Here is a 24,950-nt window from a genome sequence, read left to right as displayed (position 1 = left end):
GTTACTGTTGTTTATTGGATTCATTGGTAGTAAAATTAACTTTTAGAGGTGAGAGGCCTGTGTGTTGTTTTATCAACAAAGCGGCTCGCGCACTAGCAGAGAAACAAGCACATTGAAGTCAGGCTTGTCATGTTATTTTATCGTGCAGTTGAATTCGCTATTCCCTTTCATAGCCTTTTTTATCAATTCAAAGACGCTATTTAAATATACATGTTTAAATAGAAATACATTAGACTTAAAACAAGCCCTCTCGTGCTGACTGTTAGCGACGTGCTAGCTGGCGAAGTCATGGGCCCTGTGATGCTAACAAACAACAGACAACCTCGATCAAATAAAAACATTGCTGAGACTAAATGTTTCAGTCTCAGAATCTCACAGCAAAATCCTTAAAAAGTAAAAGCAACCGCACCAGTGTTTAATTTTACATCTAACACAATGGCAAAATTTACCGCAGTCCATTATTAACGTGTTAGCCGTTAGCATCCTGCTATTCCCGTTCACTCTAAACATTCACATAGAAACGCGTGATTTCAGGTCTTTATTTAAACGCATTTAATGTAATATATATTTTAAAAGCTGCTTTTTAAAAAACTGAGGAAACAAGGTTTAGTTAGTGGCCACATTTATTAAGACTTAAGGGCAATATGGTGCGTCTTTGTTCTCCTGACAGTTTTTTTGTTTTATTTGTTTGTATTTGATTGTATAGCTTTGTTATTATGTGTGTGTTTACACAGTTTACACTCAGTGGTGGAAGTGGCCAAGATTCACTGGGGCACCCTAATTGGGGACAGATTTTATATTTTTAAACCATAGATTTAGAAAATCACACTATATTTAATTTATATGTAATTTATGATATTTGGATAGTATTTTTAGGTTTTTACGTGGATAAAAGATGGAAGTCTTCTACATTTTGAACTCCGCACCCCCTTCATGGACTCAGTCCCCTCAAAATAAAATCTTTTTTATTAGTTTTGTTTCACCGTGTTTCTGTATTCTGTACCGTGTTCCAAATAGTTCAAAATAATACATTTATCATTAATCTGGGCTAATCTAATTCCATGGAGGTAAAATCACTTTTAAATGGCATTAAACTTCCCTGCCCCTTTTTCTGAAGGTTTTTCCGTGGAATGAGCATTCCATGCAGCATCTTAGGTATGAATGACGTGGCCTGGCAGGAGACGCGAGGTGGGATGCTGCACACAAATGGTGCACCAGAGACCGGAGTGGTCCGAGTCCATGCGGTGGGTTCTCTGGCCACAGTAGGAGGTGCTGGGCAGGGACCTGGAGGAGCTCACCCTCTGCCAGGTATGGACCGGGTGGCCAACCCCAACTCCGGCACCCCTCAGCCTCCTCTAAGCGGTCGTTCCCAAGATGATGCCACTGTGGGCTATTTCTTTCAAAGGCAGCCTGGGGAGCAGTTGGGTGGCTGTACTGCAGGCAAACACCGCTGGCCCACTGGTGATGGAAACCATGTTGACCAGGTATGAATGAATCATACATTTGCAGAGTGACAATCTCTTGTTCGATACTTTCTAAGTTAAGGATGGCTAGAGCTCAGCTACCCAAACGTGAGGGAATGTGAACATGGACACAAAGACATAAGACACAAAGACATTTCTAATTAAACACCAACATACAAAAAAATAATCAACTGGTCTCTGGTGGCTGTTTGATGGATTTTGTTGTCACCTGCAAACTTATAAATGGGTCAATGACGTATAAGGATTTTCAACAGGCCAATTTTAAAATACGAAAATTAACAATATATATTGCAATTGTTCAATCATTAAGAATTTTGTGTACATATAAATTCAAATAAAAAATTTAAATTAAGTGATTTTAGTGTTTTTTCATCTAGATGAATTGTCCATAGGCTTAAAAAATGTCATGTGGGGCGACCGTGATTTATCTTAAAATTAATTAATTTCCTTAACATAAATGTAATATATATTTTTTTATATACATAAATAAACACAAAAAAATAAACATAATTTTTTTTACATGTTCTCTGTAATTAAAGTGTTTAAAAACAGAGTATTTGAATTTCTTTTGAGTTTTTGTATATAATGATCTCATATTTTCGTTCTGCAATTTCAGTTGCCTTCTAAAATGCAGTTAACAGACTTATTTTTCCTGTAAATCGCATAAAACTGATAGAAATGTTTTAAAAATATAATTTACTAAAGCATACTGTATCAGTGATTCATATTTCAGCCACAGAAATAAGATATTTTATTTTAAATTTAATACAGTGGTAGCTTTTATTGGTCGCACCACATAAGTGGTCGCTCCAAATGACACGAAAACCTTATATAGTTAAAAATCTATTTAAAGAGATCAATGAACAATACATTTTATACAATTTTTTTTATTTAAACCAGATTTTATACAAATTTCACAGAATTTTCCTGAACATCAAAATTTTATAAACTCACTTTTATAAAAAAAATCACTTCACAAACACAAGTGCACCATTTAATTTAACTCGACTTAGAATTTCTTTCTAACAAATAATAATGTTATAGATATAAATTATTTCATAAAAGTATTGTATACAGGTAACATTTGGGGTCAATAGTTTTTTAAAGTAATTAATACTTTATTAATCAAGGACACATTCAGTGTCACATTCAGGCGCAGGCTATAATGTTCCGAAAGATTGTATTTCAAATAAATGCTGTTCTTTTGAACTTTATATTCATCAAATAATCCTGACATATAAAATGTATCACAGTTTCCAAAAAAAATATGAACATTGATAATAATCAGAAATGTTTCTTGAGCAGCAAATCATTAGTGACCCTGGATCACAAAACCAGTCACAAGTCGCACAGGGTGTTTGTGGCAATAGCCAACAATTCATTGTATGGGTCAAAATTATCGATTTTTCTTTTATTCCAAAAAAATCATTAGGATATTAAATAAAGATCATGTTTTATATTTTGTAAATGTCCTACCATAAATTTATAAACATTTATTTTTGTGAGTGAATATAGCAATATTGCAAACATAAATGGACAACTTTAAAGGCGATTTTCTCAATGTTTCGATTTTGTAGCACCCTCAGATTCCAGATTTTCAGTTGTATCGGCCAAATATTGTTCTATCTTAACAAATCATACATCAATGGAAAGCTTATTTATTCAGCTCAATTTAAAAAAATGTACCCATGTGACATTGACCCATTGAGTGGTTTTGTGGTCTAGGGCAGGGCTATTCAATTAGTTTCATTTGAGGGCCGCATTATCAAATCGAAAAGTTGAGGTGGGCCGGTGGGTTGGTTTGGGGGTTTATCTTATTTATTGAAACATAACAGTTTCAATAAATAAGCTAAAGTAACCCTAAAGAAGTGTGGTACTTGGAAATGTGGTGCCCAACAGTATGCAAATATATAAAACCATAATAAATAAAAACTTGATAATTTACAGCTGTGTACAACTATTTTCCTTTGAACAAATAAATTATTTATACAAACTTATAGCTGTTGGTGAGAAATAATTATTTTATTTATAATTGTTATGCTTAAATGAAAATATTCTGACAGTGAGACCACAGGCTCCCACTGTATAAAAAATGCCTAAACACAAGTTAAAAACTATACGCACCTTTACAAAGAAACTGACATAATTTCATAACAAGCATTAAATATATATTCCTCTACCCACCTAATAAATCTAATGCAATATAAATCACTATATTTACTATTATTCTATATAATATTATAGTATATATTTACTATATTTATTTATTACTACATAGTATTCAACATAAATATTGCACATTTCTGCCCAACCATGGTAAATTACTACAGTAAATGTGGTAAATGTTTGTAAGGGTGATTAGGGCATTTAAAGTCTTCTAATTTCGTTCATGCCACAATGTTTCTCCTGCTTTCCTCATCAGTCTTGTTGGGAATGTTGAGGCTGTTTCATCCGATTTAATAGGCTACTAATTAAATCATCGAGTGATTTGTGGTTTGTAACAGAAATGTTTCTGTCGAACTGAAACGCTTCCACTGGTTGTCGCAACGCTGTTTAATATTAGTGTGTCCGGGACCGGGAGTAAACGCAACTCCGTGCTGGGCCGTGTTGAAACAACTAGTGAAACAACTGAAAACATCGCTATTTGTTGTAACTGTACTGAACGAGAAACCGCTTCAGATGATTCAGTGACGGAGCAGTCCGAATGAATCCGAATAGTTTTAGACCGTTATGCAAGCGCGTTTAGGAAGAATCGAACCAAAAGAATGATTCATTCACGAATGATTGGTAGCCTATTGCTGGTTCAGTCGACATAAATTCGGGACACATATAATAACTGCTGAAATATTCACACTTAAAACGTTTCTCAGGTCAATCGGAGCGAAAAGAGGAGGAGGGAGGTTGGTGCCGTCGGGCCGCATGGAGATGATTGGCGGGCCGCATGTGGCCGCCAATTGAATAGCCCTGGTCTAGGGTTACATATTAGAATTATTTCTGAAGGATCATGTGACACTGAAAACTGGAGTAACGATGCTGAAAATTCAGCTTTGATCATAGGAATAAATTACAGTTTACTATATATTCACATAGAAAACAGATATTTTAAACTGTAATAATATTTCACTCTTCTCCTATCAAGGTACTCTGCTCTTGCTGCAGGGTTAGAATTTTTTCGCTTGGCAGTGGCATCTGGTAAAATAGATTAAAATAGTTTTAAATAAATAAATAGGCAATAATAAATACACTACTAATAAATGCATTATTACTAAACTGAAATTACATACTCTATTTTTTTTGTTGCATTTTTCTCATATTGTACAAAGAGTAAACACAAACTGTCTGAAATCTATAAAAAAGATCCTAAATTGCATAAAAATCTATTCCAAATGATACTAAAGTACTTTTTTATATAAACCGTCAATTGAATATAAAAGCATAAAACTGCCAATCTAGGACATATATCTATCATGGAAAACAGTCTGCAGTGGTCGCACCACATGATATTTGGTCGCACCACATGATATTTTCAAATTCAGTCATAATTTACAGGCACAGAATTGGCCACCTAAACAAAACAAGCTAGCTTGCCAAAAAAGGTCACTATGAAATTTATAATAAAAATATATATTTGTAGAAATAACTTTAATATTAATTTTTTTTGAGGTCATACCACATGACATCCAAATGTGGCAACTACATACCAACCATTACAAAGGTTATTTTTTTTTTCCAATTTGAGAGAATTACAAACATGCTTGCTACTTCCATGGGTCCTTGGTAAATTGGTTTATGATGTAACTTTCTGTGTTTGAATAGTTTTCAACATATAAGTCCCAAAATGGTAGTTCCTTGATGGTCGCACCACATGATATTTCATAAAATGGACATCATCGGACAAAGTTTGTTTGTATATTATGATGGAAATATAAATACAAATGCTTTGAATTTTGTTAAAGGATTACAAAACATTTGGGAAATAATGCCAAATAGTGCAGAAAATAAATTTGAATAAATTCAGAGTAATTTCAAAGACGTTTTCAAAACAGAAGTTATGGCCGGACGGTCGCACCACATGATGTTTTGACACTTTAAATAACAAAAAAATAACAAATAAGTAGGCCTAAAGGTTTTTTAAAAGTTAAAGTGAGTACATACATGGGAGAGGTACTATAAATATACAGTATCTTTTTATGCATCTAAACTCATTTTTGCCTAAAAAAATGCAATCGGACAGAAAATGTAGGCGTCACGTCATTGACCCAAATATAACATTAAAAAAAAGAAAATCAGTGCAGATGCGATTGGTCAATCAACCAATTTCTGTGGTCAGATATTTTCGTAAAATAACCACTAAACGGCTGATTTTCTAATTAAATTTGGTAGTTTTGTTTTTCACATGACTTTGTTCTCTCTTTTAAATTTTTTTTTAGTAAGTAGCTAAACCATTTAATACATAACCTCACTTTCGTCAGGGTTTGTTTTGTGATGGTAAAGCTGTATTTTGTATTTATTTTAAACCTTCTAGTAATACTCCTTTTGATTTAAGGCTATGTTCAGACTGCCAGCGGAAATCAGATTTTCTTTTCTTTTGCATATCCAGATGGGTTTTTGAAATTCTGGACAGTAAAAAAACTTCACTTTTTTTTCATTTTTTTTTTTTCATCTGATTCAGACCACATTTGGAAGTGGTTTAAAATGTGATTCCAATTAGATTTTTACAAATGTGTCTTAGTCTGGATGCTCTGGCTGCTCAAAGCTGATTTCAAATAGTCTTTTGCGTGCCTCTTAACATGACATACAATGATAACGTCAAAACGTAATGCCAAAAGTATTCATACAGTATTCGAACGGTATGTCCAAACATTACAATATATACCTGTCTCTGCCGTTGCTGAGTTTTTCTTGTGCAACAGAGGAGGTCTTCTCCATGATTCGACAGGGCACTTATTTGGAGAACGAGATGATGTACCTGAGCAATTCCATGCAAATGTAAACATTACCAAACATTTTTTTTTGTTTTTACCACAAACCTATTTTGGTCTGTATGTTACTGCTGCTATAGAAATTTGAAGAAACTCACCATGTTTATCCACCACATGAGGTATGCACTAGTAAAATTACATTTGTTTCATTTTTTCAAAAGAGCGATCAAAGGCCACTTATTTTTTTAAATTTGTCTACAGTAAGCATTTTGTAGAAAGATGGAGACCTGTCTGAAAAAAATATATTCTGTTTTAACAGCGATGATTTTTGGATTTATAAGGACAAGATCTATGGAGTCATCATGCTTCAGTGCTGCATCATGTCCGTAACGTTTTAAATTGAAGTTATATCATATAATATTAATAATTAATACAATTAACCAGTATCTTTCTGCACAAAGCCAAGTTATGTCCATTTTTATTACTCATCTCCCTTCTTTGCTCTGAACAACCATAATAATGTGTTACGGATGTGACCGTTACAGACATTTTGTATTAAATCCTATGCCTAGCCTTAGCTATGACCGGCACATATGTATACCTATTGCAGATGACTGATACTGTGGCCTACTGTGATCTTTTTCAGTCTTATCATATCATAACATTTTAGAAATTTGATTATAATAACAAAATTTTAGAAATTACATTCTAGTATTAACGAGAACATCGTGGAGATTTAGCCTACAAATGTTCTTGCAGTATTTGAATAGCCTAAATGAGAACGGGAGATAAATTGCGAGAGCTTACCTGCATGTTTTTGGATTGTGTATGATAAACATTTTAATATATAGCTGCAGAAGATGTATCTCAGCGTAGTTTATATTAACGGGTGGAAAAATATTTAGATTGTCATTTGCTTTTCAACAGGCACAGGCCTGCAGGACAAATAGCCAAAACTTTTTTTAAAATGTCAGATAATGCTCATTTCAAGGACGCACTAATAGGTATTTTTTTTAGTTGAGACCGATTTTAACAAACCATTTTTGGCTGATTCCAATACCAATATTTGTCTCTTAATCTCTTATTTGAGCTTTTGTGATTAAAATAGATTAGCGTTTTGATTGTTTTAAATGAACAAAGTTCACAAACACATGCATTAAGGTATAGGCTACTAGCTAATTTATTGCTGCATCATCAAATAATTTCTAATGAACATTGGTTGGATTTAACAGGTCAGCATAAATACAACAGAACAAAGATCCATATGAAATAAAGTGCTTTTCAGGTAGGTCTAACACTAGTTTTCAGATACAGAAATAATCAAATGCAAAATATTTTCTTCATTGTATAAATAAAATATATAATATAGCTGCGAGCAGCGATGATGTGCCCAAGCCGGTGGCACCGCCACCCCGGTGCCTTTAGTTACCCTATATATATATATATATATATATATATATATATATATATATATATATATATATATATATATATATATAGTATTTTTTTATAATATTCTTTGTATATTTAATATTTAATATTTCTTGCTTTATTTATTTTTTACTAGGGAATCACTAAAACAAGAGAATTACTCTGATTTTATGATACACTCAAAATATTCCACAACTAATCCTTTAAATTTAATGACATTCAGAACAGAATAAGAATAAAAAATTAACTATAAACAAGCCAAAACTAAATAATGTAAAGTGAAAGTAAGCGGCGTTGGCTTCACATAGGCTAACTCTGTCATTAGAATCAAAATGTTTCAACATTGGCGATGTATTTGGATGCTAAACTATTCTTTATTATAGGCTTTGTACTTCACTCATGCTCCAATACTGACGTAGAAAAATCATTCTCTTTACATGCACAAAAATGTGCTTCGAAATAGTGCTGGGCGGTTTACCGGTTCATACCGAATACTGGTGTTTATTTTTGTTACGATATGAATTTTTAATATACCGCAATACCGGTGTATGTTGCTTTAATCGGAACGCGGCGCTGCACGACACAGTCTCACCCCTCATTTACAACACACGTCTGCGGCGCATTACAGCTGCCACAAGGTGTTATTCTGTCCTCCACGCGGTGCGCCAAAATAGACTAGGCGCCTATATTGAGCGAAGCGGCGCGGCGCGGCCTTCTGGGAAGCTTCGATCTGAAACACAAGCATTGACTAGAATGGGCACGAGACGTGTGGGGGTGAGAGTGTCTTTTTTCTCGCGGCGCGCGTTTTTATACTGTATTAACGTATCTGAAGTGAACTAACGGTCTTTAGAAAAGTTTCTTTGTTATTACGATTGAATCTTTCTTTATCTTTCCTGATAAAGCAGTGTTTATGAGCATTTCTGCTTTGTGTACAGCCGTTACCGGGGAAACCACTGTTTCTGCCGCTCCTAAAGCGCGTCCTGCTGGCACCTCTTTGTAAACAGCCTTGCAAACCTGTATTATTAATATTAGTGTGGATTTTTTCTATAATATTCACTCATGACAATAAAATACGGCATTATAAGTAAATCTACTGCAGTATTTCCTCTCGCACTCAGTAGAAAATGTGGTTAACACCCATCATGCTTAAAAAAAAACGGTAAAAACCGTGAAACCGGTATAATTTAGAAAAAAACCGTGATGTTGATTTTTGGTCAAACCGCCCAGCACTACTTGGAAACATCACAGTGGAGAGGTGCTAATGCTGAATAGTACGAATTGTCCTACTGACTATTCAAACAGAGCAGTGTAATTTTTATATGTTTGGTTGACTATTTTATTATTATATTTTATTAAGGCTATAATGAACAGGCTGCGATGTCAAGATTGCAATGCTGGAATGTGTGTGTGTGTGGGGCGCGGGCGTGATTAAACAGTGGACACATAAAAACATAGGCTACTCCGTCATTTTGTTCATACAGGACGACATTCAAACTGCAAATTGTTAAATTATATTTGTGTACAGTCGCAATAAAACACAACATTGTGCTTTTGTAAAATAATTTCAAGCAATCCGCCCCCCGAAAGGCGCTAATTTTAAAATTAAACTAAAATGCTCACTGCTGCACGGGCATTCATAACAGCGTCCACGGCGAGGAACGAGCAGAACAGAGTGAACGTTTTTTAGTTCATTCCTACTTCCATAGGAATTCATTTGAAACGCTCGCTCTGCTCTGCACTATTATCAATGTCCGTGCGGACGAACATGGTAAATGGACTGCATTTATATAGCGCTTTCACAGCCCTATGGCCACCAAAGCGCTGTACATATAGCCTCACATTCACCCATTCACTCACTCATTCATACACCGACGGTGGTAAACATATTTTACTTTAGTTTTTAAGTAAATTTTATTAAGTAAAATATTCTCACCGTCACATACCTAGTATATTTTTATATAGATACAATAGGCCTACCTGATTTTGAACACAAGAGGGCGGTATAGCTCTATGAATGACATGATTTATTTATTTTTTGGACTAAAAAAACATTCTGGCTGTTTTTAAATTTAAACAATTATTAAATTGAAAAAATTATATCTGTTTAGTTCTGATATTTGTATAATTTTATATAGAAATAAATGGTGTATAATTACATTTTTAGAAGATATGAGGTTTTTAGTGTTTCCTTTTTTGACATTACTTTAATCCCTCGCCATGGCAAAACCGTTTGAGATTTATTATCCGTTCACAAATTACCATCTTTAATGTATTTTCATCATGTTGAAAAAGTTTGGTGGGAATAAAATAAACCACTTAAGAGGAGTGGGTAAAAATTCAGAGGCTGATTTTGCAAATAAATCCACATTGAAACCAAAATATCTGACTTTGCTCGGCGCTAATGACTGTAAATTAGAAAGTTGTCCGGCTCGATGAGACCAAAATACATTCTGATTTTTGTAACTGTTGGTAAAACTAACCCCCCCCACTTTTGTCAAAAGCATTTTGAATAGGGCTGTAGTCAACCAAAGAAATGCTTAGTCGACCAAAGTCCTGTCCTGCACAACAATTAGTCGATGCGATGTTTTGCATTTTGATTGAACATTTATTAAAGGTGCTGTAAGTGATGCGACGTGTTTTTTAGGCCAAAACATTTTTTGTCACATATAGCAAACATCTCCTCACTATCCGCTAGCTGCCTGTCCCCTGCACACACTGTAAAAAAACGCGGTCTCTCTAGACACCACAGGCTCCACAAACGGCAACAAAAACAAACTGGGCTCACCCGCACCACGAAACATAATAAACAGAGTTCCAGCCAATAACCGACAAGAAGTATTGGAGGGTGGGGTTTGGGGAGTTAGTGCGCGTGCACATGAAGTGGGTGTGGAGCGTGTGGAGGAGAGAGAAGCATAAAGAGGGAAGTTTGAATTATGGCCGAAACACGACCAAAGAGACGACGTTCCGATGAATAAATTGCAAAGAAGAGGGACAAGGATAAGGAACGCACAAAGTCCCGAATTTACATCGGAAAAACCTTTAAAAGGTAGCGAGAACTCCGCCGGCAGAAGGGCTTCCAATCTGACATAGTTTTCTTTCTAAACTGACGTTCATGTTCGCTAAACCAACACAAGGATGTAATTAGTCAAGTCAAGTCAACTTTATTTATATAGCGCTTTTCACAATACAGATTGTATCAAAGCAGCTTCACAGTATTGAATAACATAGTACATCAGTGTTTGTTTCTGGTGTAAAACATCCACGTTTGGTAATGTAGATCAATAGCACTGTTGAATCGATTAATCAATTTAAGTATCCCCAACTGAGCAAGCCAAAGGCAACAGTGGCAAGGAACCGAAAAACTCCATCAGGTGACCTAATGGAGAAAAAAAAAAAACCTTGGGAGAACCCAGGCTCAGTCGGGGGCCAGTTCTCCTCTGGCGTTTATGAAGTAGAGACCGGATTTAACTGTAAGATTAAAATATTATATGAATGCCTGGCTGAAGAGATGCGTCTTTAATCTAGTTTTAAACTCGGAGAGCGAATCTGAGCAACGAACAGTATCAGGAAGGCTATTCCAGAGTTTTGGAGCTAAATGTGAAAATGCTCTTCCTCCTTTGGTGGATCTGGATATCCTAGGTATGACCAAAAGCCTCGAATTTAGTGATCTTAAAGAGCGCGATGGATTATAGGGCGATAGAAGATCCGTTAAATAAACTGGAGCTAAGCCGTTTAGGGCTTTATAAGTCAGTAGCAATACCTTGTAATTAATGCGGAACTTTATAGGTAACCAATGTAGTGATGATAAAATTGGTGTTATATGGTCAAACTTTCTTGATCTAGTAAGAACTCTAGCGGCGGCATTTTGGACTAACTGTAGCTTGTTTATTGAGGATGCAGGACAACCAGCTAATAAAGCATTACAGTAATCTAGTCTCGAGGTCATGAATGCATGAACTAACTTTTCTGCATCAGAAACTGATAGCATGTTACGTAACAGCAATATTTCTAAAGTGAAAAAAGGCTGTTTTTGTAACATATGAAATATGATTTTCAAAAGACAAGTTACAATCTAATATAACACCCAGGTCTTTTACTGTAGAGGATAAAGTAACAGGACACCCTACTATGTTAAAGTTGTATTGTAAGAGGTTTTGTGGGCGGTTTTTTGAACCGATAAGTATTACCTCTGTCTTATCTGGATTTAATAAAAGAAAATTGTGCGTCATCCAATCTTTTATATGTTTAACACACTCTGTCAATTTGGATAATTTAGCGTTTTCATCCGGCCGTGATGAAATATATAGTTGAGTTTCATCAGCATAACAATGGAAACTAATTTTAAGTTTCTAAGTTTCCTTATAATATTTCCAAGTGGCAGCATATATTGAGAATAATAGAGGGCCTTACACAGATCCTTGCGGCACTCCATAGTTTACTGGAGTTATGATTGATTTTTCTCCGTTTAAATAGACAAAATGGTAGCGGTCAGATAGGTATGATCTGAACCAGCTTAATGCTTGTCCTTGAACACCGGTATAGTTTTGTAGCCGATCTAAGAGTATTGTGTGATCTATAGTATCGAACGCAGCACTAAGATCAAGTAAAACTAGTATTGAGATACAGCCTTGGTCAGAAGCTAAGAGTAAATCATTTGTGATTTTAACAAGCGCAGTTTCAGTGCTATGATGCGGCCTGAACCCAGACTGAAACTTTTCATAGGTGTCATTTTCTTGCAAGAAAGAGCCCAGTTGGGCAGACACAACTTTTTCTAATATTTTGGACATAAAAGGAAGATTTAAAATGGGTATATAATTTGCTAGGTTATTTGGGTCTAATTGTGGTTTCTTAATGAGAGGTTTTATAACTGCCAGTTTAAATGTTCTTGGAACATAACCTAATGATAAAGAAGAGTTAATAATATTGAGGAGAGGCTCTTCCACTATAGGTAACACTTCTTTCAATAGTTTAGTTGGTATGGGATCTAATAAACATGTTGTTGTTTTAGAGGAAATGATAAGTTTATTTAACTCTTTTTGTTCTATAGTTGTAAAGCACTGTAATTGTTCTTGCGGGGTGATAATCGAGGCTGAATTATAAGGCACGATTGAAGATTGAACGTTTACAATTGTGGATCTGATGTTTTCTATTTTCTCAGTGAAAAAATTCATGAAATCATTACTACTAAACTTTAACGGAATATTTTGTTCAGGTGACGCTTGTTTATTTGTTAGTCTAGCCACGGTGTTAAATAAGAACCTAGGATTGTTTTGGTTATTTTCTATTAGTTTGCGGAGGTGCTCAGCCCTGGCCGCTTTTAGGGCCTTTTTATAGCGTGACGTACTGTCTTTCCAAGCGATTCTAAAAACCTCTAAATTAGTTTGTTTCCATTTACGCTCTAAATTACGGGTTTCTCTCTTTAGAACACGAGTAGTATTGTTGTACCATGGTGCTTTAATTTTCTCTCTGACCTTTTTTAGTCTCATAGGTGCAACAATATCCAATTTTCCAGAGAGAATGGTGCTCATAGTGCTGGTTAGTTCGTCTAGTTCATCTGTTTGTTTAGGTTCAGGCAGCAGCTGAGACAGATCCGATAAGCAATTTGAAAAATTATCTATGGTGGATGGAAGGATTGTTCTGCCTAATCGATAACGCGGCGCAGCATGATATATTACCGGGGTACGTAATATGCAAGTTACCATGTAATGGTCAGTTACATCATCACTTTGCGGAATGATATCTATTACCCCTTTTCCACCAAGGCAGAGCTGGTGCTGGTTCGGAGCCAGAGCCTAGTTTCAAATCGGTTCTTTGTTTTTCCACCGCCAAAGCACCAGCTCCGAACCAGTAAAACTGGTTCTTAAGTAGCACCAAATCATTGCAGGGTCTAGAACGGAGCCAAGAAAGAACCGCTTGCGTCAGGGGCTGGGGGCGGGGTTACCGTGACCAACAATACTGAAGAGAAACTTGTGACCGCCATTTTTAAATAGCAGCTAGTCGAGCTAATAGCAGCTCGATTATAATATCCGTCTATGTAAGTTACGGCGAGCTGCACGAACGCGTTGGATTCGCCGTGTTTGGATGCCGATTTATTTTCGCAAACCCATGAGCATCCATAGTAACGCAACGTCTATTATTGTTGATGCCTTGTTCGAGATGCATCGGAGCAGCGTGGACGAATCAGAGATTCGGGAGTGTTTGGAGATCATACGACTCCTTGTGCTTTTTGATCGCTTTCGCAGTGCTTTGATTTCATGTGCTGATCGTTCTGCGAGAAGCCGATGCATCTCGAACAAGTCTGGTGTGTTTGTGTTTGGCGCTGCCGCACTAGCGTTGCTGGGCAACATGATACGTATGCAGTGACGTAAGATATAGCTCTGTTGTGGCTCTCTGGCCGGTGGAAACGCAAACGGGTTCGTCAGTCGAACCAACTCCGAACTGGCAATAGCTCTAGCTCTGAACCAGCACCCGGTTCTTGTTGGTGGAAAAGGGGTATCTATCGGTTGGATCGGTTCCATGTGATATAATTAAATCAAGTGCATGATTAAAACGATGAGTTGGTCCGGTAACGTTTTGCTTAACCCCAAAGGAGTTTAATAAGTCTATAAACGCAGCCCCTAACATATCCTTTTGATTATCTACGTGTATGTTAAAATCTCCAACAATTAATATTTTATCGACATTGACCAATAGATCTGAGAGAAAATTTGCAAATTCTTTTAGGAAATCAGCGTAAGGCCCTGGTGGTCTATATACGGTAGCCAAGGCTAAAGATAATAGGGATGTTTTTCTATCATCTAAGAGCGTAACATTTAGTACAAGTACTTCAAATGAAATAAACTTATGACCCGTTTTCTGAGTAACATTGAGAATATCTCTATAGATAGTTGCAATACCGCCGCCACGACCAATCAGACGGGGCTCGTGCTTATAGGAGTATCCTGATGGAGTAGACTCATTTAGACCGAAATAATCATTTGGTTTAAGCCAGGTTTCAGTAAGGCAAAGTACATCGATGCTATTATCTGTGACTATTTAATTTACAATAACTGCCTTAGGTGTGAGTGATCTAATGTTTAAAAGACCTAGCTTTAGAAATTGTTTTTGTTTACTAATAGCAACATTTTCTGTTTTAATAACAATTAGATTTTTCCTAGATCCTGCAGTAGATTTATTATTTGATCGCACTAAACGAGGAATAGACACAGTTTCTATGCAGTGTTCTACACTAGTATTTATATCAGTTAATTTGGTGCAGCAGAGACTATGATTTGGACTTTTGGTTACTAGTCAAAAGGTATTTAACATTTTGGAGATGTTATCTGACAGAAGATTCGATCCGAATCTGTTTGGGTGTAAGCCATCAGCATGGTAAAGCCTAGGACGCTCCCAAAACAGATTCCAATTATTTACAAAGAGCAGTTTCTGCTCATTGCACCATGACGTTAACCATTCATTTAGCGCGAATAATCTACTAAACTTGTCATGTCCTAGACGGTACGTGGGAAGCGGTCCTGACACAATGATCGTTATATCAGGCGATGTGCTGCGTACCGTATCGATCAGATTCCTGAAGTCTTTCTTCAGAAATTCCGTCTGGCGCAGCCTGATGTCGTTCACTCCCGCGTGCAATACCAAAGTTCCGACGCGCTCGTTATCGTTCAGAATCTCGGGAACGCGAGCAGCGATTTCAGAAACACGAGCACCAGGAAAGCAGTGACTGTGCACCTTATTTTTACCTGATGTAGCATGGACGTGCCGAACAATGGAATCACCGATGATCACAGCATCGTGTTCTGTTTCGCAAAGAGCGGAGAAGCGGTTTTGTGTGGATAACTCGAAAACCGGGAGGGTCGGAGAGGGTCTTGGTCTAGACCTGACTCGCGTCTTCCGCTGCGGAAATATCCAGGCTTCGTGGTGGCGTGTTGGAGCCGGAGTGAACGAGACCATGGCTGATCGCGACCTTGGCGCTCGGGACCGATGCCGAGTAACGCACGGAGTAGACGAGGTCGGAATCAGCGGGTTAGTAACATTAATCTCTGATTTGTGAGCATCAGCGCGTGATGTTTCAAGAGCCAAACGCCGGTCTCTCAGCTCGGCCTGTCTCACTAAAAGGTCGTGGATCTGTTTCTCAACAGCTTCCAGCTCAGACTGTACCGCGTGCAGCTCAAATGTGTCCTCACCTGCACCAAAAGGTAGACTACTTACATCTGATATATTCGCCATTTTAACAGATGGACAGTAAGTTAGCACCGACACTACCAGTGATGCTATCAATTAATACTAATTTCTGACAAGCGTCTTAGATATAATCCGTCTTTTAAGTGGTACGGGTGTAGAGTAGACGCACGATAGGTGAAAAATGTTTGTAAGTGAGTGTTGAGAAGACGCGTTCAGCCGTGATCCCCGGGAGTAACCTATAAGAGTATCCAGCGTTGGATCACTAACAGGCTTAAGACACGTCTGCTCAACAGTCCGCGTTGTAACTATGAGGTTTGAGCAGTAGTGCTTCTCAGTGAGGAAAAGTAGAAAATGTTTGTTGTAAGTAAGTTTAAAGAGTAAAATCAAGAATTATAAATCAAATCGATAGAGCTCCAAAGACAACAACAGGAAGTCGAGCAAGAGAGAAGCAGCCGAGCCCTAATTAGCTAGATCTATGCAGTCAGCGTTAACTTTGGTGAATACAATATGTATGTTTCTAGCAGCGATCAATCTCTATTGTAAATCATCAAGCAAATTCACAGTAGGGCGACAATTTGTGTGAATGATTGTTTTCATCCACTGTTTGTTATGAATTTGAATGTTCATTTATAGGCTATTGACAACTTTGACTAAATTTGTTTACGCCACCGCCGTTGTTTATGCTCACTGGGAAACGCGAACGTTATCATGCTAATATTGCGTCCTTGTTTTGGAGCTATTTATAACCTCAGGTGGCGAGATGATTTTAAGATAATGTTTCTTTTTCTGCATTCTGTTCTGCAATATATAAAAGCATTTATCTAACTTGGCGACATTACTCATTGAATGAAGTATCAGTAAAACTTAACTTTGTTTGTAGTGACTATTGGACTTTCCTTTATGTCGGAAGGGAGGGGAGGAGGGAGGAGACGGGATGAGGAGGAGGGAGGGTCTAGCTAGCCTCCGTTTTGTTTGACAACAATTCGAATGTCAACAAGAAGTAACGTCTCCCGGGATCGCTTACAGCACCTTTAAACAATTGTCATTGAGCATTTATAAAACAACAACGAAAAAACGTTTTATTTTTTATTTTATTTTTATTGACACCTGGGATCCCCCGTGAAATGGTTCTCATTCGCGCTTGAATAAGGCCGGCGACACATTGGCTGCTGGCGTGAGAGTCTCAGCTGCGTTGGGTGTCTGTTTTTATTTCGGCTGCCATGTTTAACAGGTTGGAGTTTGCACACTGCCTGTGAGACACGCGTCTCAGGCGCGGCTCAAGCCTCGCGGAAAACGCGTGCATGCTAAAAAATAGAACCGACGCCTGAGTGTTCCAGCAACGGGAGTGTTCTCTGGCTAGAGCGCAGAACAGCGGAGTTTGTATGGACCGAAGTGCATGCCTGAGCTTGTATTGCTGCTGTTGCTTTGACATTGTGGAAAATAGAATAATAGAAACAAAAAGTATTAGACTTTTTACCCGTTAATATTATCAAATAGGCTACCTTAATTTCGTTTTTCCTTATTTAAATTTAGTTTTTTAGGGCCCGAGCACCGATGGTGTGAGGACCCTCTTGGAATTGCTCTGTTTATTAGGGCCCGAGCACCGATGGTGTGAGGACCCTCTTGGAATTGCTCTGTTTATTATTAGGGCCCAAGCCCTGAAAGGGCGGAGGCCCTATTGTTTTCGTAAGGATTATTTTTTTTTTTTTTCTTCATTATTTTTTTTTTTGCCTTTTTGCCACTTTTGGGGCCCTTAACATGCTCAAAAACTCTTGAAATTTTGCACACACGTCAGAACCCGCGGCCATCAGGGCCGGGCTGAAGCTGGTACCGGGGCGTGGCAGGGGGGCTCGACAGCGCCCCCTGGAATGGGGTCCGAAAACTTGGTCCATAAATCAAACACGCTTGCATGTAATAATATGAAACTCAGTACACATATAGATCTCATCGGGCCGAACAACTTTCGTGCTCTAAGTTTTACAAAAGCCCAACAGGAAGTCGGTTATTATACGTTGTTTGGAAAACGCATACAATGGAATGTGAAATACTCCTCCTAGGGATTTCATCCGATCGCCACCAAACTCGGTGAGAATAAAGTCAAGACATTGAGGATGAATTCTTGCGAACGGATTTTTGATATCTCAAACGGTTTGGCCGTGGCGAGGAAACAAATTTATGGCGAATAATGGGACACAGGAAGTGTGTTATAACTTCTGCATACATTAACTGATCTTGATGAAACTTCAGCAGTGTGTTTGTTGTAAGAGGCCGATCACATGGATGTGACTATTGTGAGTCAAAGTTATAGCGCCACCAACTGGCAGCAGGAAGTGTGTCACTTTCAAAATTCTTTGAATTCACCCTCTTAATTTTACCCGATTTGCTTCAAACTTTATGTGTATAATGTAGACACACGGCAGATGTAGACCTGTGAAAGAATTATTGATATCTTAGATACTGTTGCCGTGGCAACGCATCAAACTTTAATATTCTTTTCGGATGCGTTTGAGACTCTTAGCATGCTTGAAATTGGATGAAACTCGACAGATACATCACATTTATTAGCCAGTAGACATGTGAAAAGTTTCAGAAACGGGCGTGGCAGGGGGGCTCAACAGCGCCCCCTTGAACGGGGTCTGAAAACTTGGTCCATATATCAAACACGCTTGCATGAATTAATATGAAACTCGGTACACATATAGATCTCATCGGGCCGAACAACTTTCCCTCTGTCAAGTTTCACGCCAGCCCAACAGGAAGTCGGCTATTATGGGTTGTTTGGAAAACGCTTGCTGTGGAATGTGAACTACTCCTCCTAGAAAATTCATCCCATCCCCACCAAACTCGGTGTGCATGAAGTCAAGACATTGAGGATGCTAAATTGCGGACGGATTTTTGATATCTCAAACGGTTTGGCCGTGGCAAGGAAACGAATTTATGGCGAATAAGGGACACAGGAAGTGTGTTATAACTTCAGCATACATTATCTGATCTTGATGAAACTTCAGCAGTGTGTTCGTTGTAAGAGGCCGAACACAAGGATGTGACTATTGTGAGTCAAAGTTATAGCGCCACCAACTGGCAGCAGGAAGTGTGTCACTTTCAAAATGCTTTGAAATCACCCTCTTATTTTTACCCGATTTGCTTCAAACTTTATGTGTATAATGTAAACACACGGCAGATGTAGACCTGTGAAAGGATTTTTGATATCTTTAATACTGTTGTCGTGGCAACGCATCAAACTTTAATATTGTTTTTTGATGCTTTTGAGACTCTTAACATACTTGAAATTGAATGAAACTCGACAGACACATCACACTTATTAGCCCGTAGACTTGTGCAAAGTTTCAGAAACGGGCGTGGTGAGGGGCTCAGTAGCGCCACCTTTAGTCATAAATGGGGGGGGTTAGTTTTATCAACAGCAACAAAACTTGGTATGTGTATTGTTCTCATCAAGACGGACAACTTTCTAATTTACATTAACGATCTCTGACCAACAGGAAAAGAGATATTTTGGTTTGAATGTGGATTTTCTGAAGAATTTTCTCTCCCTCTCTCTGTGTCTCTGTGTGTGTGAGGGGAGGGGGGGATTTGACTATTGCTTTTATATTGTTAATCAAGGTTTCAGGGGCTTTTGGGGTCCTTAACGTGCTCAAAAACTCTTGAAACTTTACACACAGGTCAGAACCCACGGCCATCAGTGCCGGGCTGAAGCTGGTACCCGGGCGTGGCAGGGGGCTCAACAGCGCCCCCTTGAACACGGTCTGAAAACTTGGTCCATATGTCAAACACACTTGCATGAATTAATATGAAACTCGGTACACATATAGATCTCATCGGGCCGAACAACTTCCGCAGTCTAAGTTATTAGCTCCGCCCAACAGGAAGTCAGCTATTATGGGTTGTTTGGAAAACGCTTGCTGTGGAATGTGAACTACTCCTCCTAGAGAATTCATCCAATCGCCACCAAACTCGGTGTGCATGAAGTCAAGACATTGAGGATGCTAAATTGCGGACGGATTTTTGATATCTCGAACGGTTTGGCCGTGGCGAGGAAACAAATTTATGGCGAGAAAAGAGAAACACGAAGTGTTATAACTTCTGCATACATTAACTGATCTTGATGAAACTTCAGCAGTGTGTTCATGGTAAGAGGCCGGTCAGATGGATGTAACTATTGTGAGTCAAAGTTATAGCGCCACCAACTGGTAGCAGGAAGTGTGTCACTTTCAAAATGCTTTTATCAAAAGTGGGGGGGTTACTTTTACCCACAGTTACAAAAATCAGTACGCATATTGGTCTCATCGAGCCGGACAACTTTCTAATTTACAGTCATTAGCTCCGAGCAACAGGAAGTCAGATATTTTGGTTTGAATGTGGATTTTTTGGATATGTCAGACTCTGAGTTTTTAGTTACTCCTCCTAAGTGGTTTATTTTATTCACACCAAACTTTTTCAACATGATAAAAAATACATTCAAGATTATATATATATATATATATATATATATATAAATATAGCTGCGAGCAGCGATGAAGGGCCAAAGCCGGCGGCACCGCCACCCCGGTGCCTTTAGGTAACTAAAGGCATCGGGGTTGCGGTGCCACCGGCTTGGGCCCGTAATCGCTGCTCGCAGCTATATTTAGGGCCCGAGCACCGATGGTGTGAGGACCCTCTTGGAATTGCTCTGTTTATTATTATTATTATTATTATTATTATTATTCTTCTTCTCCGCATTGAATTGCATTTTTGAGGGCCTAAACATGCGCGAAAACTCACGAAACTTTGCACACGCGTCAGAACTGGCGAAAATTTACATCTGATATAGGTTTCAGAATTGGACGGGGCAAAACGGCTCGATAGCGCCACCTATAAAAGTTCAACGGAGTGCGCCTCCCGCAACGTTTCACGTACGTGCACGAAATTCGGTACATACATGTAATGACCTAATACCTACAAAAAAGTCTCTTGGAGCATAGCCCTAAACACAACAGGAAGTCAGCCATTTTCAACTTCCTCTCATATTTTTGTGCAGTTTTTGCCATTTTCAGGCCTCGTACTTTAACGAACTCCTCCTACAGTTTTAATCTGATCATCTTCAAATTTGGTGAGTGTAATCTTAAGGCCTTTGCGACGTTAAATTGCGAAGATCTTGAGTTTTCGTCGAAGGGCGGGTCCTCGGCGGCCTGACAAATTTCGATGTTTCGCCATGAAACAGGAAGTTGCTGTAACTCAGGCATGGAATGTCCAATCTGCCCCAAACTTCACACGTTTGATAAGAGTTCTGTCCTGAACACATGACCATGCTCATATTCAGTTATAGTCATAGCGCCACCTGCTGGCAACAGGAAGCGACATGTTTAACACTGTTATGGACTCCTAATAACATATAAAAAAGTGCCAGCAAGTGCTAAACATGCTAACAACATACTAGAAGCATGCTAAAACATGCTAGCAAACTCTTAGCTAAGTGCTAAAGCATGCTATTATTGCAATTAAATAGGAATTTGCTGTAACTCAGGCATGGAATGTCCAATCTGCCCCAAACTTCACACTTTTGATAAGCGTTCTGTCCTGAACACATCTACATGAGAATATTCAGTTATAGTAATAGCGCCACCTACTTATAACAGGAAGTGTCATGTTTAACACGTTGATGCCATTCTAGCAACATGTTAAAAATGCCATTGACTTCTAAACATGCTAGAAACATGTTAAAACATGCTAGCAATACTTAGCTAAGTGCTAAAGCATGCTAATTCAATGAAACAGGATGTTGTTGTTACTCAAGAAGGCAATGTCCAATCTGCGCCAAACTTCACACTTTTAATAAACGTTCTGTCCTGAACACATGACCATGCTCATATTCAGTTACAGTCATAGTGCCACCTGCTGGCAACAGGAAGTGACATGTTAAACACTGTTGTGGACATATAAAAACATATAAAAAAGTGCCAGCAAGTGCTAAACATGCTAACAACATACTAGAAACATGCTAAAACATGCTAGCAAACACTTAGCTAAGTGCTAAAGCATGCTATTGCTGCAATTAAATAGGAATTTGCTGTAACACAGGCATGGAATGTCCAATCTGCCCCAAACTTCACACGTTTGATAAGAGTCATGGCCTGAACACATCTACATGAGAATATTCAGTTATAGTAATAGCGCCACCTGCTGTCAACAGGAAGTGACATGTTTAACACTGTTGTGGTCTCCTAATAACATATAAAAAAGAGCCAGCAAGTGCTAAACAGGTTAGCAACATACTAGAAACATGCTAGCAAACACTTAGCTAAAGCATGCTATTACTGCAATTAAATAGGAATTTGCTGTAACTCAGGCATGGAATGTCCAATCTGCCCCAAACTTCACACGTTTGATAAGAATCATGGCCTGAACACGTCTATGCTCAAATTCAGTTATAGTAATAGCGCCACCTACTGGCAACAGGAAGTGACATGTTTAACACGTTGATGCCGTTCTAGCAACATGTTAAAAATGCCATTGAGTTCTAAACATGCTAGAAACATATTAAAACATGCTAGCAATACTTAGCTAAGTGCTAAAGCATGCTAATTCAATGAAACAGGACTTTGTTGTTGCTCAAGAAGGCAATGTACAATCTACCCCAAACTTCACACGTTTGATAAGAGTTATCTCTTGAACACATGCCCATGCTCATATTTAGTTATAGTCATAGCGCCACCTGCTGGCAACAGGAAGTGACGTTTAACACTGTTCTTGACTCCTAATAACATATAAAAAAATGCCAGTAGGTGCTAAACATCCTACCAACATACTAGAGACATGCTAAAACATACTAGCATACACTTAGCTAAGTGCTAAAGAATGATATTACTGCCAATTAAATATGAATTTGCTGTAACTCAGGCATGGAATGTCCAATCTGCCCCAAACTTCACACTTTTGATAAGCGTTCTGTCCTGAACACATGACCATGCTTATATTCAGTTACAGTCATAGCGCCACCTGCTGGCAACAGGAAGTGACATGTTTAACACTGTTATGGACTCCTAATAACATATAAAAAAGTGCCAGCAAGTGTTAAACATGCTAACAACATACTAGAAACATGCTAAAACATGCTAGCAAACTCTTAGCTAAGTGCTAAAGCATGCTATTATTGCAATTAAATAGGAATTTGTTGTAACTCAGGCATGGAATGTCCAATCTGCCCCAAACTTCACACTTTTGATAAGAGTCATGGCCTGAACACATCTACATGAGAATGTTCAGTTATAGTAATAGCGCCACCTACTGGCAACAGGAAGTGACATGTTTAACACGTTGATGCCGTTCTAGCAACATGTTAAAAATGCCATTGAGTTCTAAACATGCTAGAAACATGTTAAAACATGCTAACAATGCTTAGCTAAGTGCTAAAGAATGCTAATTCAATGAAACATGACTTTGTTGTTACTCAAGAAGGCAATGTCCAATTTGCACCAAACTTCACACGTTTGATAAGAGTTCTGTCCTGAACACACATCCATGCTCATATTCAGTTATAGTCATAACGCCACCTACTGGCAACAGAAACTGACATGGTTAACACAGTAATGCAGTACTAACCACATAATTATTGTGTACTAAGCATGCTAGGAACAGACTAAACATGCTAGCAACACTTAGCTGAGTCATGAAGCATGCTATTATCACCATTATACAAAACATTTTGTAAGTGACTTTGACATACTCTTACTATATATACCTCCTTAAATGTACATTTCCCAACCATGCTCTGTCTTCCTAAAGCCACCGAGTGTTGATGGCAGGGGTGCGAGGGCCCTTTCATCGCTGCTTGCAGCTTTAATTATTATTATTATTATTATTATTCTCCGCATTGAATTGCATTTTTGAGGGCCTAAACATGCGCGAAAACTCACGAAACTTTGCACACGCGTCAGAACTGGCAAAAATTTACATCTGATATAGGTTTCAGAATTGGACGTGGCAAAACGGCTCGATAGCGCCACCTATAAAAGTTCAACGGAGTGCGCCTCCCGCAACGTTCCACGTACGTGCACGAAATTCGGTACATACATGTAATGACCTAATACCTACAAAAAAGTCTCTTGGAGCATAGCCCTAAACCCAACAGGAAGTCAGCCATTTTGAACTTCCTCCCAGATTTTTGTGCAGTTTTTGACATTTTCAGGCCTCATACTTTAACGAACTCCTCCTACAGTTTTAATCTGATCATCTTCAAATTTGGTGAGTGTAATCTTAAGGCCTTTGCGACGTTAAATTGCGAAGATCTTGAGTTTTCGTCGAAGGGCGGGTCCTCGGCGGCCTGACAAATTTTGATGTTTCGCCATGAAACAGGAAGTTGCTGTAACTCAGGCATGGAATGTCCAATCTGCCCCAAACTTCATACGTTTGATAAGAGTTCTGTCCTGAACACATGACCATGCTCATATTCAGTTATAGTCATAGCGCCACCTGCTGGCAACAGGAAGTGACATGTTTAACACTGTTATGGACTCCTAATAACATATAAAAAAGTGCCAGCAAGTGCTAAACATGCTAACAACATACTAGAAGCATGCTAAAACATGCTAGCAAACTCTTAGCTAAGTGCTAAAGCATGCTATTATTGCAATTAAATAGGAATTTGCTGTAACTCAGGCATGGAATGTCCAATCTGCCCCAAACTTCACACTTTTGATAAGCGTTCTGTCCTGAACATATCTACATGAGAATATTCAGTTATAGTAATAGCGCCACCTACTGGTAACAGGAAGTGTCATGTTTAACACGTTGATGCCATTCTAGCAACATGTTAAAAATGCCATTGACTTCTAAACATGCTAGAAACATGTTAAAACATACTAGCAATACTTAGCTAAGTGCTAAAGCATGCTAATTCAATGAAACAGGATGTTGTTGTTACTCAAGAAGGCAATGT

The 24,950-nt window shown here is 38.2% G+C and overlaps 1 protein-coding gene across 8 annotated transcripts in view; it reads left to right on the top strand.

Annotated features, from left to right (window-relative positions):
• The window catches only part of pum2 (pumilio RNA-binding family member 2), a 251,219-nt gene that overhangs the window by 393 nt on the left and 225,876 nt on the right, over window positions 1-24,950 (top strand). For all 8 annotated transcript variants that reach the window (XM_081379047.1, XM_081379045.1, XM_081379042.1 and 5 more), the window contains exon 2: window positions 1,118-1,484. In XM_081379047.1, the coding sequence (XP_081235173.1) occupies window positions 1,131-1,484 (354 nt within the window). In that variant the 5' untranslated portion in view covers window positions 1,118-1,130. The remainder of the gene's footprint in view (window positions 1-1,117; window positions 1,485-24,950) is intronic.

Source organism: Scardinius erythrophthalmus (assembly GCF_964197995.2).
Source record: "Scardinius erythrophthalmus genome assembly, chromosome: 11".
Classification (NCBI taxonomy): domain Eukaryota; kingdom Metazoa; phylum Chordata; class Actinopteri; order Cypriniformes; family Leuciscidae; genus Scardinius; species Scardinius erythrophthalmus.
This window is presented reverse-complemented; position numbering and strand designations above follow the sequence as displayed.